A 20,198-nucleotide genomic window follows, 5' to 3' on the forward strand; every position below is an offset into this window, starting at 1 on the left:
GGCAAGGAAATTAAAGAGGGGATAAAAGGTACAGGGCAAGTGAGTAGTGTTTAGAAGACAAAAGCAGCGTCAAAAAGGTATCTATATCCTGCCTATATCTTTTTGAATGTGTGCTCTCCAAAACTGTACATAGTACTCTAAACGGGGTCTTAACTGAGACTTATACAGAGACACCTATCACCCCCTTTTTCCTGATGGCCATTCCTCTCCCTATGCATCCAAGTAACCTTTCTGGCTTTTCTACTTGTTAAAATCATCAGATATGATCAGCCCCAAGTACTGCTCTTTTGTGCGCAAAAATACATCACCCCTAGCCTATACATTACCAATCCCTCAGGTTAATGTATGACCCTATAATTTTTAGCATTAAATTTTAGTTGCCAAGTTCTTGACCATTCAAGCTTCACTAGATCCCTCCTCAACATGTTATCCACATCACCAGGGGCATCTTACCCTATTTGCAGATGTTGATACCTGCGAAGAGGCAAACCTTACTAGACAGATCTTCTGCAATATCGTTTACAAAAAAGTGTTAAACGGAGCCTGACCAAGAACCAATCCTTCTGGTACATTGCTGATAACACAGCTTTCCTAAAGTGAATTCCATTTACTACTATCCTTTCTCGCCTTCCACTCAACCTTTCCTCAAAGTGAACTCCATTTACTACTACCCTTTGTCACCTTCCACTCATCCAGCTTCTAACCCAGTTTATTTATAAGTCACTTAAGTGGAATTGTCGAAAAGGCTTTGCTAAAATCTAAGTACACCACAACTAGCTCTCTCTTGATTAAACTCTGTTCAACCAAAGACATTAAATCAGATTTAACAAGACTTACCTGTAGTGAAACCATGCTGCCTTAGATCCTGCAATCCATTGGATTCCAGAAACTTCACTATCCTCTGTTTTAAAAGCATTTTCATTAATTTACTGACCAAAGAGGTCAGACTCACTGGCCTGTAATTCCCTATCTCCTCCTTACTTACACTTTTGAAGAGAGGGACCATGCCTGCCCTTTAGTTTAGCTAGATCCTAAAGAACATGGTCTTCTAAAAATCGTTCTAGATCTACCAGACTTCCATTCTTATGTGTTTGTCTTTTGTCATCAGAATCTTCACCTTTATCTGTTAATAGGTCTGAACTGTTCTAACAAAATAACTGAAGACCACTGCACTTGGTATATAGACGCTGCCACGGGACAGTACCTTGATGTGCTGACTGGAAAGGAGCAGGGGAGAAAAGTAATTGTAATTTGGTTGATGTTAGTAAGCTGGTAAAAATGTGTCTGCAGGCCATAGCCTTGAGGACCCAGTTCTAAAGATCTTTACAATTTTAAGCATAGACAGCTGCTTCACACTTGGCACGTGGCCTAGAAAAGAATAGCGATAGGATCACCAATTGATTAATATGGAAAGTTGGTCCCCCCCCCCCTCCCAAAAGAAGAAACCTGGTATACAAAGAGGCTCATTTTCAAAGCACTTAGCCTCCCAAAGTTCCATAGAAACCTATGGAACTTAGCCTCCCAAAGTGCTTTGAAAATATGCCTCAAAGGAAACCACTTTTAATGATGAAATTTAGTGTAAAGTGGACTAAATCACGAGGACCTGGAGATGTGCTTTTGCAGTTTGAAGCGATTGTCACAAAGTAACCTTTCAAGTTAGCCCACACAAAGGATGTAATACAAGCATTTTTGAGGGAGGCAGAAGAGGAGATCTAGGGTCCTGCCTTCAAATCAGTTAGCAAACCTCTACCTGAACCTTAAGGACCACTTAGTTGATTCCTTTCTAGAAGCCAGGAAATCAGTCATGCAAGCTTGTGAGAGCTATAGACTGGATGCTGGTTGATACAATGACACTGGGTTTGAGTAAATAAAGGTTGAGAAGACCCCAATCGGCAGGTCTCTTAAGGGATATATTGCAGTCAACTGGGCAACAAATTCATTTCAGCCAAAAAGAAGTTATAAGTATCATAGTTCCTTGGTCCTTTTTGAATTTTACTAATATTTTCAGTACTAGGAATATCAGAAGATAGATATAGAATATCTGTTCCCCAAAGCAAGCTTCTGCATTGAGCCTTCTGATCTCTTAGTGCAGAAAACTGGTGACCTCCAGATCAAAAATCTCAAATATAAGAACTGTTTCAAAAAGATTTACCTCAGGTGTATCCCCCATTGGAGAAGATTTTAATTTGCCACATCCTGATCCAGAAATCACTTATGCAAGTCCAGGTGACAGCTGTGCCAGGAAATTGCCCTTTCCTGGCAATTATGTGGCTTTTGAGATCATTCTAAGACCATCCACACCTTAACTGTTCCTCTCTGCTTTTTCAAGTGGAATGTTCAGCAGAAAATGCCAAAGACAATAATGAATAGTTAAAAATCTGACTTGGAAACAAGAGGGGAAAATTAAATGCTTGGCAGAGGACAAAGGGAAGCTAAGCTGAAGAACCAGAATGGAAAAAACATCCGACTGGACCAGTGAATAGCAAAAATAGACAAGATGCAGAGCATAAAGATGAATACAATACGCTCCACAACCCATCAAGTTCATATCCGTGATCACCACCTTCCACAGGGGCAATTCCCCTTCTGCAAGTGAGATGTTTGAAGCCACCAAGTCACGCTGTGCTTCGTTTGAGGGGGTCTAGAACAGACAGACATGGTAATCCTGGGTCATCAGGGACCAGGGACAGCAGAGACTTATGGAGTGGGCGCATAATCCCTGACCCAAGGAATGACATCCAGGGTTGCCGCCATGTAAGACAAATTTGCTCCTGAAGCTTCAGCCATCTGATCAGGAAGAAACCCAACCTTGGCAAGTGTTGAAACGTACCCTCAAGTACTCCAGCATCTTGGAGGTGTGCAACTGGCTCTTGACAAGATTGATCACCCAATGCAAGGATCACAGTAGCTCTATCACACCAACACTATGCGGAAAGGAGGAAGCCTGGATCAGCCAGTTGTCTAGATAGGGTTCCTGACACCTTCTTTCCTGAGCAACGCTGCTACAACCATCATGACCTTGGAAAATGTCCTTGAAGCTTTTGAAAGCCCGAAACTGATAATGACTTCCAAGCACCGCAAACCTTAAGCAGCACTGGTGAAATGGGAATACGAAAATTGGCTTCCTTGATATCTAGGGATGTGAGAAATTCCCGCGGAGATACAGCCGCTATTACCAAGCATAGTTTCCATGCGGAAATACTCGACTTGTAGAACCTGGTTTACCCCCTTGAGGTCAAAGATCAGTCGAAAAGAAACCACCCTTCTTGGGCACCATGAAGTAAATCAAATGACTGACTTGACCCCACTCACAGGCTTTGCATGGGGATTCCAAGAAAAAAAATCTGTGATTGGAGAGCTGAACTCTAGCCTGTAACAGTAAGACCCATTCGTCCAATGTAATCTTGGTCCACTTCTCATAATAATCAAAAAGACAGCCCCCAATAGTGTCCTGCAAGGGCTGAACCCGCAACCTGTCATTGCTAGGGTAGAGAAAAGGAAGAGGTCCTGAGAGATTGACCCGAGGCTTTCTTGTCATAGCAAAAGGGTCGTTTCTGCTGATAGCGGGCCTCTGAAAGGATATGGCCCACCTGGCTGATACCGTCTAGAATCCTTGAGCTGAGGATGAGACTGGGAGAAACAAAAGGATCCTCTAGGCTTATTCTTCAGTAGCTATTGAGTCTTGGAGTCCCCCCCCCCCCCCCCCCCCCCCAGTCCTTTACCAGCTAACCAGCTTCTCTAAGTCCTCTCCAAATAAGAGCTTTCCTCAAAACTTGAGCTTGGTGAGATGCTACTTCAAAGTGGCTTCCACAGCTCAATAATGAAGCCACAGCAACTGTTGGGCTGTAACCGCCTGAGGCCATGTGTTTAACAGAAGTACGAAGATGATCATAAAAGGCATCTGCCAAATAAGCTAGACCAGACTATATCTGGCACGTCCAGTCACCCAATCATCAGAGGCAGAAAGATTATCATCTGCTCTCTGAACCTAAGACAGACAAGCTCTAATTGCTTAAGAGCTGCATACCGAAGCCTGCAGAAACAATGCAGACCACCTCAAAGGAAAGCTTTAAGGCAGACTCCAGGTTCCTATCCTGTATATCTGAGTGCTATTCCGCCCTACACAGGCGGCATCATCTTCAAGGTCACCACCGCCACCAAGGCACCTTAGCCAACTTCAACCTCTCCAGCTCCTCCTGGGGAACTGAATACAAGCATAACATCACTCTGACAACATGGAGGCTGGCACCTGGCACAGACCACTGCACAGTAATCAATTCTTGCACAGCTTCATGCAATGGAAAAGCCCTGGGAGGCTTCTTGGTGCTAGCCATATGAGGATTGGCAGAGGATGCAGGCTGAGAATCAGGAAAACAAATTCACAACTTCCACAGCTTTAGAAACAAAGGGAGTTCTTCCCCATGAAACAAATTCACTGCAGTAGGGTCATTCGCAATAATCTCCCCTTCCTCCAGAACCTCTGACAAGACAGATGGCCCCTGAAGCAGCAGAACCACCAGCCTCTTAGGGACCTGGAGACGCCTCCATGAAGGAGTCCAATCTTCTCTGTTTGGCAGAATCTGCCTGCATCACTGCAGAATCCTGAGGGGCTTCGGAAACAGCACAAGACCTTTTCCACAAGTAAACCTGGTGCATCAATTGCACAAATTCAGGGGTAAAAGGAGAGGCAGAACTGAAATCAAAAGAGGCAGCAGTGGCAACCAGAGACCCCAAAACTAAGCATGGCAATCCCATTCGGGACGCATCAAGGGAAGCCTGTGCTGAAGGGAGAACCACACTGACTCAAAATGGCCACTGGCGCCTCCATGGGAACTTCAGATACAGCATCCTGAAAGGAATTTGTGATGCCATTTCCCGTGTGAGAGAGAGAAGGCCCCGCCACTGAGACCGACACATCCCGAGTCCCAGCACATGATGAACGAAGCCCCGACGCAGATTTCCATGCTCCACAGCGGGAGCAATGCTTCACAAGTTCAGGCACCATACCAGAAAGAACCGCGACGGCAATAAAGGTGTACTCACTGTTACCAGTGCTGCAAGCCTAAGGGAGCCCCCCTCTGCAGAGAATTGCTGGGTTTGGAACAGACACTCAACCGCCTCCTCAAGACACCAGCCACTTCAACTGTGGCACAAGCGCCTCCTAGGCACTTTTTTTTAACACTCTAGGGGAAGGAGAAAACTGTGGCAGGAGGGGGGAGGGACCTGGCACTCACTAGATGCACTCCAAACAGCACCAGCAAAGCCTGAACCCCCAAGTTCTACTGAACCACAGAAATGGAGCAGGAGCTGAGATACTCCAAAGAATCCAGGAGCTGATGAAAGACTATCCACCACCTCCAGGAGATAGAGTGCAAAACTGAACTTGGCTATATAGAACTGTGGATTCAATGTTGCTCTATCTTCCCCTGCTGGTAGAAGGGAATAACCCATCAGTTCCTGGATTCATCTGCTCTGTTGCTAAGGAAAGTGCGGATAACAAAATGATACAAAAGACAATCATTTGCAGGTAACAGGTGACATTTATATCTGTTTTTAGGAATATTTGTTCCAAGCAAGATCTGCTTAGTGTGCATTATAGCATGTCAGTAACCAATATTTTATCTTATTCTGTGATATTCTAGCTGTTAATTTCTGACCATTCATTTGCTTATACTTTAAATAGTTCTTTTCCTCATAGAAATAAAGAATATTTATTTATTTATTTTTATATTTGTACCCCGCGCTTTCCCACTCATGGCAGGCTCAATGCAGCTTACATGGGGCAATGGAGGGTTAAGTGACTTGCCCAGAGTCACAAGGAGCTGCCTGTGCCAGGAATTGAACTCAGTTCCTGAGTTCCCCAGGACCAAAGTCCACCACCCTAACCACTAGGCCACTCCTCCACTCTACATCTGTTGCGTGTTTTTAGTTTAGTAGCATAAGCATATTTTAGGAGTTTGAACCCAGTAGCACTAGTTGAGAGACACGGTTTTCGTAACATCCAGAGTGCATAACAATTTCTACTTGTACGTCTGCCTACACTGCCCAACAGGGGTTGTGAATATTGTTTACTCATATATGTTGGACTTTCTACTAAGATATCTGATTAGATAAGAGATCATCAGATAAAGATAAAAAAAACCCTGTACTGCATTCACCTTTAAATTGGTACAGTCTGAGGTCTGAGTGTGAATTAAGTTCCTTATCACTGCTGGTGTTATAGCAAGAAGACAATCATGGATTTACCACATGCAATTTTATTATATATTGACCCGATTCGGCCAAGTTACGACAAAATGCCGTCATCAGGTATCAACAGGAAACAAGACACAGTTATGTTTTGTTGCCGGCAGAAACCCTGCAGCAAGTGGATTACAATGAAGTGTGTCTATATTTGCCATTTGCTTGAGCTGCAGATAGAAAGTGGGCAATTATGAAATGCAATTAAATGTTTTAATCTAATAATTATTGTGTTAATCGCAATTAACGTGCAGCCCTAATTTCTATCAATTACATGTTTTTAGTTTAGTAGTATAAACATATCTGAGAAGTCTAAACTCAGTACCACTTGTTGAGAGACACGGTTTATATAACATCCAGAATGCATTATTTCTACTTGCACTTCTCTACCTACACTGCCCAACAGGGGGTGTGAATATTGTTTACTTCTACAACATGCTGTGCATAAGGAATGGATCCTCAGAAGCTTAGCTGAAATTGGGTGGCGGAGCAGGTGGGGGGAAGAGGGGTTGGTGGTTGGGAGGCTAGGATAGGGGAGGGCAGACTTATACGGTCTGTACCAGAGCCGATGATGGGAGGCGGGACTGGTGGTTGGGAGGTGGGAAATACTGCTGGGCAGACTTATACGGTCTGTGCCCTGAAAAGGACAGGTACAAATTCAAGGTAAGGTATACACATATGAGTTTGTCTTGGGCAGACTGGATGGACCATGCAGGTCTTTTTCTGCCGTCATCTACTATGTTACTATGTATGTTACTATGCTTACTCAATCTGTCAATCACAATTCTTACAGTTTGATTTTATATCAATTCATTCTATAAAATTACCTATGGAAAGCTGTCCTTAATCTGAAGGATGTTCAGGGCAGGATCTGTTTACTTCAAACCATTCATCTATGCACCTGAGAAAAACAAAAACAAAATAAGCAACTAAAAAAAAGCAGAGCATCTTTCATTTTTAAGGCTGCCTCTTATCTAGGAACCTTTTATGTATCTGACAAATGTAAAAAGCGGTGAGAAAGATGAATTTGTTGTTACCTGATAATTTCCTTTCCATGATTCCTGCTAGCCCAGTCACACTACCAGCAGATATAGGCAGAGATCCTGAGCTTTCCAACGACATAACCAGTAAAAGACATGGTGCAGTCTGGAATTTGCCATTGCCTTCAAAGCTGAAATGAACATATGCCCTACACACCACAGAATCCCCCAAAAGAGAACCCTCTGCAATCAATACTGAACACTATTGTAATAAACTGAATACAAGGCAGACAATAAGAGCCCCCCCCCCCCCCCCCAAACTATTGTCTTCTCAACAGGACCTGGACTGGACTAGCAGGAATCAAATTAACAGGTAAAAATAAAATTACACCTTCCTTATCCTCCTAGCCCAGTCCACAATGACGGATGTGCCAAAGTTTTATTCTTCAGAGTGTAAGAAAGGCAAGGCTCCTTCTAGCACCATCCTGCCAAAAGTTGCAATTTCCACTGGCCCTGATTATCAGTCCTATAGTGTGTGGTAAAATAAGTACAAAGATGGACAAGTTGCCACCCTAAATACCTTGTGGGTCCACAGCTCAGGCTATGTGATTTATGTGAGACTTTATAGAAAGTGCCACCACCCTCTTGTTCAGAAGATATATCAACTCAATCGCCCACTTACATAAGTATTGCCATACTGGGAAAGACCAAAGGTCCATCAAGCCCAGCATCTTGTTTCCAACAGTGGCCAATCCAGGTCACAAATACCTGGCAAGAACCCAAAAAAGTACAAAACATTTTATACTGCTTATCCCAGAAATAGTGGATTTTCCCCTAGTCCATTTAGGAAGCTGTCCAAACCTTTTTTAAACTCCACTAAGCTAACCGCCTTTACTACATTCTCTGGCAACGAATTCCAGAGTTTAAATTACACGCTGAGTGAAGAAAAATTTTCTCCGATTCATTTTAAATTTACTACTTTGTAGCTTCACCGCATGCCCCCTAGTCTTAGTATTTTTGGAAAGCGTAAACAGACGCTTCACATCTACCCATTCCATTCCACTCATTATTCTATAAACTTCTATCATATCTCCCCTCAGCCGCCTTTTCTCCAAGCTGAAGAGCCCTAGCCGCTTTAGCCTTTCCTCATAGGGAAGTCATCCCATCCACTTTATCATTTTCATCGCCCTTCTCTGCACCTTTTCTAATTCCACTATATCTTTTCTTAGATGCGGCGACCAGAATTGAACACAATATTCAAGGTGTGGTCGCACCATGGAGCAATACAAAGGCATTATAACATCCTCATTTTTGTTTTCCATTCCTTTCCTAATAATACCTAACATTCTATTTGCTTTCTTAGCCACAGCAGCACACTGAGCAGGTTTCAACGTATCAACGACGACACCTAGATCCCTTTCTTGGTCCATGACTCCTAATGTGAAACCTTGCACGTAGCTTAATTCGGGTTCCTCTTTCCCACATGCATCACTTTGCACTTGCTCACATTAAACGTCATCTGCCATTTAGACGCCCAGTCTACCAGGTCTCGTAAGGAGATTAATCTACTGTGTCAAGGACGACGTCAGCAAATCGTGCAAGGATGATAAGGTGTTGAACACAAATAGCCAATCAGACTTCTGACCTCTAGGTAGCAAACTGAAATCTTGCTGGACTGAAATCTTGCTGGACATCCAGCTTGTGCAGGATCTTTCCCTTGGAAAAAAGCCAGCAGGGAGATGGATTAGGGAAGACAGACACCAGCCTTGAGTAAGAAGTGCACCATACAGAGAGACAGTCTGCTGTGAAAAACAAGTAAGGATCTGCAACTCAGGTTTACCCGCCAAGCATATAGCCACCAGATAGATCATCTTTAAGATTATGTCCTGCCTCATTATGCACCTCGTCCGTAGTACTTGGAGGGTTTAATGGAACAGTCACGGATTTAGCCAAGGGAAGTCTTGCCTCACCAATTTGCTTCATTTCTTTGTAGGAGTGAACAAACATATGGATAAAGTTGAGCCAGTTGATATAGAGGCATATTTTCAAAGCACTTAGCCTTCCAAAGTTCCATAGGTTTCTATGGAACTTTGGAAGGCTAAGTGCTTTGAAAATATGCCTCATAGTGTATCTAGATTTTCAGAAAGCATAAGTACATAAGTATTGCCATACTGGGAAAGATCAAAGGTCCATCAAGCCCAGCATCCTGTTTCCAACAGTGGCCAATCCAGGTCATAAATACCTGGCAAGATAAAGTTCCTCATGAGAGACTCCTGAAAAAATTAAACAGTCATGGCATACGAAGCAATGTTCCTGTTATAGATTAGGAATTGGTTATTGGACAGAAAAGAGAGGGTAGGGTTAAATGGTCATTTCTCTCAATGGAGGAGGGTGGAGTGCCGCAGGGATCAGTACTGGGATCAGTTCTATTTAACATATTTATAAATGATATGTAAATTGGAATGACGAGTGAGGAGATTAAATGTGCAGATGACAAAGTTGCTAAAACACATGCAGACTGTGAAATATTGCAGGAAGACCATACAAAATTGGAAGGCTGGGCATCCAAATGGCAGATGAAATTTAATATAGACAAATGCAAGGTGATGCACATTGGAAAGAATAACACACATCATAGTTATCGGATGCTAGGGTCCACACTTGGGGGTCAGCACTCAAGAAAAAGATCTAGGTGTCGTCATAGATAATACACTGAAATCTTCTACTCAATGTGCTGTGGCGACCAAAAAAGCAAACAGGATGCTAGAAATTATTAGGAAAGGGATGGTGAATAAGTCTGAAAATATTATAATGCCTCTATTGCTCCATGGTACAACTGCACCTTAAGTATTGTAATCAATTCTGGACACTGTATCTCAAAAAATATATAGCGGAATTAGAAAAGGTTCAAAGAAGAGCGACCAAAATGATAAAGGGGATAGAACTCCTCTCTTATGAGGAAAGGCTAAAGAGGTTAGGGCTCTTCAGCTTAGAAAAGAGACTGATCATGGGAGATATGAGTGATGGTGTATACAGACATCACATACATGACCTTCCCCTTCATCAAGGGGAGCAATGCCACCTAAGATGCTTCTAGGCTCAGGAGGCATCTTAGCCCACCAATCTATCCTTCTTTTGAAAAGGAAATGTAGAAAACTAAAAAGAAAATGGCTAGAAAATTGCCATCAAAACATACAAAAATGAGATCAAAATTGCAAACTCAATACAATAACAAAATAATCGGTGGTAATTTCCTTAATACCAGTAAACTTTTCAATCTGATAAGCCTATTATCCAAAAAAGAAATAACCACAATCACAGAGTCTCCACCAACAGCAGAGCAACCGGCTACTTTTTTCAAACAAAAAATAGTTAAAATCAGAGGAGTCCTCAAATTAAAAGTCAACCATCAAGATGTTTACGAAAAACAGTCAGACACACATACTGGAATAGCCACCAACAGAATCTGGTCTTCCTTCCAACTACCAACCCATAACACAGTAAAACATTACCTCCTAAAATCAGCAGCATATCTCCTTCCTACTATTCCATGGCACTTTCCCTGATAATAAAGGTTTTATTATCCTAACACCAATATAAAAAAAACAATTCAATTACCATAACTGATGTAACAAACTACAGACCAGTAGCCTCCATTCCTTTGATGATAAAGGTGATGGAAGGAATAGTAGCAGCACAGACTATAGACTACCTTTCACATTTCTCCCTACTACACAAATCGCAATCAGGTTTCAGACCATGCTACAGCACCGAGACTGTCCTTACTACCCTAGTATCAAATCTCAGAAAAAAAATTAGCATAGGGTCTACTACATTCAATGTAGTAGATCATAATATCCTACTAAACATACTAGACAACTTTGGAATATGTGGCACAGTCCACAAATGGTTTCAAGGATTCCTAAAATCAAGATCTTACAAAGTGAAAATGAAAGGGACCTTATCCTCTCCTTGGTCACCGGACTTTGGCATCCCTCAGGGCTCTCCATTATCGCCTATTCTGTTTAATGTAATGATGTCACCACTAGGCAACAGACTAGAAACAGCAGGATTCAAAACATTCATATATGATGACGATGTTACCATATACATAACCGTCAGAAAGAACATTCAAGACATCTTGCAAAAGGCAAAAACATGGCTTAAATGTGATGGAAACCTGAGCCTCAGAATCCAAACTAAAGCTAAATAAAGAAAAAACTAAATTCAGTAATCACAAAATCTATTTGACCAAAACAGCTACAACAGTTTCACAATTGACAACACTTCATTCACCATTGACAATCTGAAAATTCTAGGTATAATTATAGACAAACATTTAACATTTGATACTCAAGTTTCCTCAGTAATCACAAAATCTTTAAGGTCTCTATGGAAACTAAAAAGGATCAGACCCTAGTTCTCATCAGAAACATTCAGATTATTGGTACAATCATTAACATTATCCCAATTCAATTATTGTAATGCCATATATGCTGGCTGTAAGGAGTACCTGTTGAAAAAACTACAAACAGCTCAAAACACTGCAGCCAGGTTCATATACAAAATCTCTCGATTTGAAAGTGCCTCCCCTTTATTAATGAAATTACACTGGCTTCCCATCAAAGTGAGAATTACCTTCAAATTATGTACCCTTTATCTTTCAAATACTAAATGGCACAGCTCCAGACTATATGGTACCATTAATAAACTTACCTCAAAGAAACACTAAATATGATGCAAAAAATCTCAGACTACACCTTCCAAATTGCAAAAAAGTGATCTACAAAACTGTCCACTCTGCAGACTTCACTTACTTAGGAACCAAATGGTGGAACTCCTTACCACTCAAAATAAGAAATATACAGGAATATACTAGAGTCCGCAAAATCCTCAAATCGTTCCTATTCAAACAAACCCTCACAAACAACCATATCTCAAACAATTAATTATTACCTGAATTGGTTATTACTCTATTTACCATTAACTTTCTCTTTGCTTCATGTACAATTTCTCATTCATAATAGATTTTCTAAATGTTAAACATCCATAGCTATTCCAGTATGTTTATGATACTGTATGGCAAAATTGGACTCTTACAAATTACTTTCTTATGCATTATTCTTTGTTATGTATCCAATATTGCAAAACACACTGAACTCAAACTTGTTTGGAATAATGTGGGATATAAATGTCAAATAATAATAATAATAAAATAAATAATCTGTCAGTCTGGACTGGTCTAGCAGAATGATAAATAATTCTCAAATATTTTCTTACCACTTTTTTTGAAATGTATCGAATGTACAGCATTTGCATTAAAAAGGTGCACAAGTATAGTTCCTTTCCCCTCACCCCAGGTATACAAAAAAAAATTAGGAGCCCACTGAAAAAGTCTGGTAATTTGTCTTCTCGTTCTGGTTCTTACCCTCCCCCTTGTCTTGTTACAGGTTCTGCTCAGCCATTGTCAGGAAAGGTCAGCAGTAGGCTTGGAGCACAAGGAGACTGTAGGTAAGTATGCACTCAGTTTTGTCTCTACTGCACCAGCAAGATGAAATAGCAGCATTAACTCATTGTATCACTCTGAACTCAAGCTGAGAACCTACTCTTCCTTCACTTAAGCACCCTTTCCCTAATGACCATTTACAGTTGCTCCTTCTGCTTTCTACCAGGTCAAAGCAGGAGCAGTGGTACTTTTTTTTGTTTGAAGGAGCCAAACATCCCAAGTGCTAGCCCTACCCCCATCTCCCTGGTTGCTGATGCTGTGTGAGACCATGGTCCCTGTGGCCCACCCCATTCTGCTGGTCTATGGGTCAAAGTATGACTAAGAAATTCTTACACCTAAGAACTTGTACGTTGTACCCTGGTGATGAACTTTCATACCTTTAGACATGCTGCAGACAAAAATTTAATCCACAAGGTTCCATGATCTTGCTCCACACACTGCTCCGAGGGAATCAAACACAAGTAGGTGCCTGTCATCAACCCAGTAAGCGAAGATACTTACCTGTATCAGGTATTCTCCGAGGACAGCAGGCTGATTATTCTCACGTGTGGGTCTATGTCCGCGTGGGCCTGGGAATCGGCATTTTGCAAGAGCTAAAATAACGTTTTGCCAGAATGCAGCGTGCATGCGTGGACTGACTTCTCGCCCGCTGCGCAAGCATGTACCTCAGTTAAATCAAACAGTAAAAGAAATAACAAATGACAACTCCAAAGGGGAAGTGGGAGGGTTTGAGAGAACAATCAGCCTGCTGTCCTCGGAGAATACCTGCTACAGGGAAGTATCTTTGTTTTCTCAAAGGACAAGCAGGCTGCTTATTCTCACATATGGGGTATCCCTAGCATCCAGGCTCACTCAAAACAACAAACACTGGTCAATTCAGCCTCACAACGGCAAGGACATAACATAGGTTAACCTGAAACTATATACAGCTAGCTGAGTGCAGCCTGGAACAGAACAAAATGGGCCTAGGGGGGGTGGAGTTGGATTCTAAACCCCAAACAGATTCTGCAGCACTGACTGCCAAAACCAACTGTCGTGTCGGGTATACTGAAGGCAATAGTGAGATGTGAATGTGTGGACCGATGACCACGTTGCAGCTTTGCAAATCTCCTCAATGGAGGCTAAGTGAGCCACCGACGCAGCCATGGCTCTAATATTATGAGCTGTGACATGACCCTCCAGAGTCTGCCCAGCTTGGGCATAAGTGAAGGATATGCAATCTGCTAACCAATTGGAGATTCTGCGTTTTCCGATGGCGACTCCCCTCCAGTTGGGGTCAAAAGACACAAACTACTGGGCGGACTGTCTATATGGCTTAGTCCGCTCCACGTAAAAGGCCAGTGCTCTCTTGCAGTTCAAGCTGTGTAAACTTATCTCGCCAGGGTGAGCATGAGGTCAGGGAAAAAATGTTGGCAAGACAACATGGAACTCCGACACCACCTTCGGAAGGAACTTAGGATGCGTGCGGAAGACTACTCTATTGTGAGGAAACTTTTCCAGGTCAAGTACTTCAGATGGCAGGATTTCAGTGGCTCAAAAGGAGCTTTCATCAGCTGAGTGAGAATGACGTTGAGATCCCATGACACTGGTGGAGGTTTGACAGGGGGCTTTGACAAAAGCAAACCTCTCATGAAGCGAACAACTAAAGGCTGTCCAGAGATAAGCTTATCCTCTACACGCCGATATGCACTAATTGCACTGATGTGAACCCTTATGGAGTTAGTCTTGAGACCAGACTCTGTAGAAGGTATTCAAGCAGGTTCTGTGTAGGACAAGAGAAAGGATCTAGGGCCTTGGTGTCACACCTGACGGCAAACCTCCTCCATTTGAAAGAGTAACATCTCTTCGTGGAATCTTTCCTGAAATCAAGCAAGACCCGGGAAACACCCTCTGAAAGACCCAAGGAGGCGAACTCTAAACTCTCAACATCCAGGCTGTGAGAGCCAGGGACTGGAGGTTGCGATGAAGAAGCGACCCCTCGTTAAGAGGGATGAGAGTTGGAAAACACTCCAATCTGCACGATTCCTCGGAGGACAGCTCCAGAAGAAGAGGGAACCAAACCTGGCGCGGCCAGAAGGGAGCGATCAGGATCATGGTTCCACAGTTTTCCTTGAGTTTCAGCAAAGTCTTCCCTACTAGAGATATGGAAGGATACACATACAGAAGGCCTGTTCCCCAATGAAGGAGAGAGGCATCTAATGCTAGCCTGTCGTGGGCCTGAAGCCTGGAACAAAACTGGAGGACCTTGTGATTGAGTTGAATGGCAAAAAGATCCACCAAGGGGGTGCCCCACACTCGGAAAATCTTCAAGGCTATGGCCATGTTCAGCAACCACTCGTGAGGTTGCATTACCCTGCTCAGCCTGTCGACCAAACTGTTTACACCTGGCAGATAAGTGGCCTGGAGTAACATGCCCTGACGGCGTGCCCAAAGCCACATCTTAACAGCTTCCTGACACAGAGGGCGAGATCCGGTACCCTCCTGCTTGTTGGTGTAATATATTGCAACCTGATTGTCTGTTTGATCAAGATGACTTGGTTGGACAGTCGATCTCTGAAAGCATTTAGAGCATTCCAGATTGCTCGTAATTCCGGGAGGTTGATCTGAAGACCTGTTTCCTGGAAGGACCAGGCTACCTGAGTGTGAAGCCCATCTACATGATCTCCCCACCCCAGGAGAGATGCATCAGTCAGCACTTTTTATGGCTGAGGAATTTGGAATGGTCGTCCCACGGTCAAATTGGACTAGACTGTCCAGCACTGAAGAGAATTGCAAAAATCGGTGGACAGTTGGATCACATCCTCCAGATCCCCCGCAGCTTGATACCACTGGGAAGCTAGGGTCCGTTAAGCTGATCTTATATGTAGACGTGCCATTACTACTACTACTACTACTATTTAGCATTTCTATAGCGCTACAAGGCATACGCAGCGCTGCACAAACATAGAAGAAAGGCAGTCCCTGCTCAAAGAGCTTACAATCTAATAGACAAAAAATAAATAAAGTAAGCAAATCAAATCAATTAATGTGAACGGGAAGGAAGAGAGGAGGGTAGGTGGAGGCGAGTGGTTACAAGTGGTTACGAGTCAAAAGCAATGTTAAAGAGGTGGGCTTTCAGTCTAGATTTAAAGGTGGCCAAGGATGGGGCAAGACGTAGGGGCTCAGGAAGTTTATTCCAGGCGTAGGGTGCAGCGAGACAGAAGGCGCGAAGTCTGGAGTTGGCAGTAGTGGAGAAGGGAACAGATAAGAAGGATTTATCCAAGGAGCGGAGTGCACGGGAAGGGGTGTAGGGAAGGACGAGTGTGGAGAGACACTGGGGAGCAGCAGAGTGAATACATTTATAGGTTAGTAGAAGAAGTTTGAACAGGATGCGAAAACGGATAGGGAGCCAGTGAAGGGTCTTGAGGAGAGGGGTAGTTTGAGTAAAGCGACCCTGGCGGAAGATGAGACGGGCAGCAGAGTTTTGAACCGACTGGAGAGGGGAGAGGTGACTAAGTGGGAGGCCAGCAAGAAGCAGATTGCAGTAGTCTAAACGAGAGGTGACAAGGGTGTGGATGAGGGTTTTGGTAGAGTGCTCGGAAAGAAAGGGGCGGATTTTATGGATGTTGTAAAGAAAGAAACGACAGGTCTTGGCGGTCTGCTGGATATGAGCAGAGAAGGAGAGAGAAGAGTCAAAGATGACCCCAAGGTTTCGAGCTGAGGAGACAGGGAGAATGAGAGAGCCATCAACAGAAATAGAAAATGGGGGGAGCGGGGAGGTGGGTTTGGGGGGGAAAATGAGAAGCTCGGTTTTGGTCATATTTAATTTCAGGTGGCGTTGAGACATCCAGGCAGCAATGTCAGACAAGCACGCTGAAACTTTGGTTTGGATGCAAGGTGAGATATCAGGGGTAGAAAGGTAGATTTGGGAGTCATCAGCATAGAGATGGTAGGAAAAGCCATGGGATGAGATTAATGAACCAAGGGAAGAAGTGTAGATAGAAAAGAGGAGGGGACCAAGAACAGAACCCTGAGGTACGCCGACAGGCAGAGGGATAGAAGTAGAAGAGGATCCACCAGAGTGAACACTAAAGGTGCGGAGGGAGAGGTAGGAAGAGAACCAGGAAAGGACAGAGCCCTGGAATCCAAGTGAGGACAGGGTATCGAGAAGTATGCTGTGATCGACAGTGTCAAAAGCAGCGGAAAGATCAAGAAGAATGAGGATGGAATATTGACCTCTGGATTTAGCCAGTAATAGGTCATTGGAGACTTTAGTAAGCGCAGTTTCGGTTGAGTGGAGAGGGCGAAAACCAGATTGTAATGGGTCAAGAATAGCATGTGAGGAGAGAAAATCAAGGCAGCGGCGCTGAACAGCACGCTCAAGTAATTTGGAGAGAAAAGGAAGGAGGGAGATGGGTCGGTAATTAGAGGGACAAGTAGGGTCAAGTGAAGGCTTCTTAAGGAGAGGTGTGACCACAGCATGTTTAAAGGCAGCAGGGACAGTCGCAGTGGAAAGTGAGAGATTGAGAATGTGACAGATAAAAGGAATAAGAGTAGGAGAGATGGCATTAAGAAGGTGGGTGGGAATGGGATCAGAGGAACAGGTGGTACATTTTGAGGAAGAAAGGAGAAGTGTAGTTTCCTCAATAGTAACTTCAGGAAAGGAGGAAAGGGAATGAGGGGAAGGAGAGAGAGGGGAACGGACTAGTGGAGGGAGAGGTGGTGAGGTAGAGAAAGCAAGGTTTATCTTTTGAACCTTGTTGTGAAAGAATTCAGCAAGGGTCTGAGGAGATAATGAAGGGGGAGTTGGGGGAGGGGGCACCTTGAGGAGAGAGTTCAATGTGGTGAAGAGAAGTCGAGGATTAGAGCCAAGAGAGTTGGTCAGTTGGATATAATAATCCTGTTTGGCACATAAAAGAGCAGATTGGAAGGAGGTCAGCATGAATTTAAAGTGTAAGAAATCAGCAAGGGCCCGAGATTTCCGCCAGAGGCGTTCGGCGCAGCGGGTACAGGAACGTAGGTAGCGGATATTAGAAGTCAGCCAAGGTTGGGGTTTTGTACGCCTTACAGGGCGGGTCATCAAAGGTGCAAGAGTGTCTAAGGCAGAGGATAGAGTATTGTTGTAAGAAGAAACAGCCTCGTTGACAGACGTGGATGGTGCCACAGTAGAGAGGAGGTTTGAAACATGGGAGGATAGAGATGAAGGGTCAATATCGTGAAGATTCCTAGATAAATTAGATAGGATAGGACGGGACTGGGAGGGAGGAGATTTAAGTGTGAAAGTTATAAGATGGTGATCAGAGGAGGGATGATCAGAGACAAGGAAACTAGAAGGTGAACAGTTGGAGGAGAAGATGGGTGTTACATGAGCTGTGAAGGCCATGTGGCCCAAAAGTCAACATCTGCCAAGCTGTGATCTGCTGAGACACTCGAACTGTGGACACTAGGGACAGGAGGTTGTCTGCCCTTGTCTCGGGAAGATAAGCCCGAGCTGTCTTCGTGTCCAGCAGCGCTCCAATGAATTCCAATTTTTGAACAGGAGGGAGATGGGACTTGGAGTAATTTATTACGAACCCCAGTAATTCTAGCACCTGAATAGTCATTCGCATGAACTCCAGAGCACCTTCCTCCGAGGTGCTCTTCACCAGCCAATCGTCGAGATAAGGGAACAAATGCACTCCTAGTCTGCGTAACGACGCTGCGACTACTGCTAGACACTTTGTAAACACTCTGGGTGCAGATGCCAGACCAAAGGTCAGTACACTGTACTGAAAGTGCTGTGTTTCCAGCTGAAATCGAAGATACTTCCTGTGAGCTGGAAGTATCGAGATGTATGTGTATGCATCCTTTAAGTCCAGAGAGCATAGCCAATCATTTTCCTGAATCATGGGAAGAAGGTTGCCAAGGGAAACCATCCTGAACTTTTCTCAGACTAGGAATTTGTGCAGGGCCCTTAAGTCTAGGATGGGACGCATCCCCCCCTGTTTTCTTTTGCACAAGTACCTGGAATAGAATCTCAGCCCTTCTTCCCCTGGTGGAACGAGTTCTACCGCTTGGGCCTTTAGAAGGGCGGAGAGTTCCTCTACAAGTACCTGCTTGTGCTTGGAGCTGTAAGATTGTGCTCCTGGTGGGCGATTTGGATTCGAGATTGAGGATGTATCCTAACCGGACTATTTGAAGAACCCACCGGTCGGAGGTTAAAAGAGGCCACCTTTGGTAAAAAAAAAAACATTAACCTCCCCCCAACCAGCAAGTCGTCCTGTACAGACACTTTTACTGAAGCTATGCTGAACTGGAGACAGTCAAAAGCTCATCCTTTGCTTTTGCTGGGGAGCAGCAGGGGCCTTAGGTGCACGCTGTTGACGAGAACGAGCGCGCTGGGCTGAACCTGACTAGGCTGCCGAGAAGCCGGAGTGTGCCTACACCTAGCATAGGAATAGGGAGCACTCCTCTTCCCCAAAAACAACCTCCTAGATGAGGAGGTTGTAGCAGAAGGCACCCAGCGGGAGAAAGAATCCAAAGCATCATTATGCTTTTTCATCTGGTCAACAAGATCCTCTACTTTCTTACCAAAAAGATTGTCCCCCCCCCTCCCCCCCAGCAAGGTACATACGTCATTTGCTGCTGTACCGAATGATCCAGGTCAGACACACGCAGCCATGAGTCTGTGCATCACTATACCTTGAGCAGCGATTCTGGATGTCATATCAAAAGTTGTAAGCGCCCCTGGCCAGGAATTAGTGACACGCCTTCTGCTGCCCGACCACCTGGCGAAAAGGCTCGGCCTGCTCCGGAGGGAGGGCATTAACCAAACTAGACAATTGCCTCACCGCGTTCCGCAAGTGGACGCTCGTGAAGAGCTGGTAAGACTGGATTCGGGCAGCGAGCATAGCAGCCTGATACATCTTCCTCCCAAAAGAGTCCAAGGTCCTAGCTTCTCTGCCTGGGGGTGCCGAGGCATAGTCTCTTGTACTCTTGGCTCTCTTGAGGACTGAGTCCACCACCATGGAATTGTGGGGTAACTGAGACCTCATCAATCCAGGCTCACCATGGACCAGGTACTGGGAATCAGCTTTCTTCGAGATCACGGGGCCAGACAGAGGGCACGACCAGTTCCGCATAAGGACGTCCTTCAGTACATTATGAAGAGGAGCCGTCACAGCCTCCTTAGGTGGGGAAGATAGTCCAGGACCTCGAGCATCTCAGCCCTGTGCTCATCCTCAACCTCCATAGGGAATGGAATGGCCGTAGCCATTTCCCAAAAAGAAGTAAAGGACAGACTCTCCGGAAGAGATAGTCTCCTGTCAGGCAGAGAGGAAGGTTCAGAGGGAATGCCATAAGACTCATCAGAAGAAAAGTATCTGGGATCTCCCTCTGGCTCCTGCGAACGCTCCTCTTCAGTATCGGATAATAACTCTCAGGGAACTCTGAGACTGAGCCTACCTCGATGCCGAGGATCTATGTCCTCGATGACAATATCAAGAGGCCGACGC

General features: G+C 44.3%; 1 protein-coding gene across 1 annotated transcript in view; it reads right to left on the minus strand.

The window, feature by feature from the left end:
- Window positions 1-20,198, minus strand: part of ZNRF2 (zinc and ring finger 2) — a 128,684-nt gene that overhangs the window by 20,529 nt on the left and 87,957 nt on the right. Inside the window, exon 4 of the mRNA XM_030206229.1 lies at window positions 7,068-7,141. Within this exon, the coding sequence (XP_030062089.1) occupies window positions 7,084-7,141 (58 nt within the window). The 3' untranslated portion in view covers window positions 7,068-7,083. The remainder of the gene's footprint in view (window positions 1-7,067; window positions 7,142-20,198) is intronic.

Source organism: Microcaecilia unicolor, chromosome 1, assembly GCF_901765095.1.
Source record: "Microcaecilia unicolor chromosome 1, aMicUni1.1, whole genome shotgun sequence".
Classification (NCBI taxonomy): Eukaryota; Metazoa; Chordata; class Amphibia; order Gymnophiona; family Siphonopidae; genus Microcaecilia; species Microcaecilia unicolor.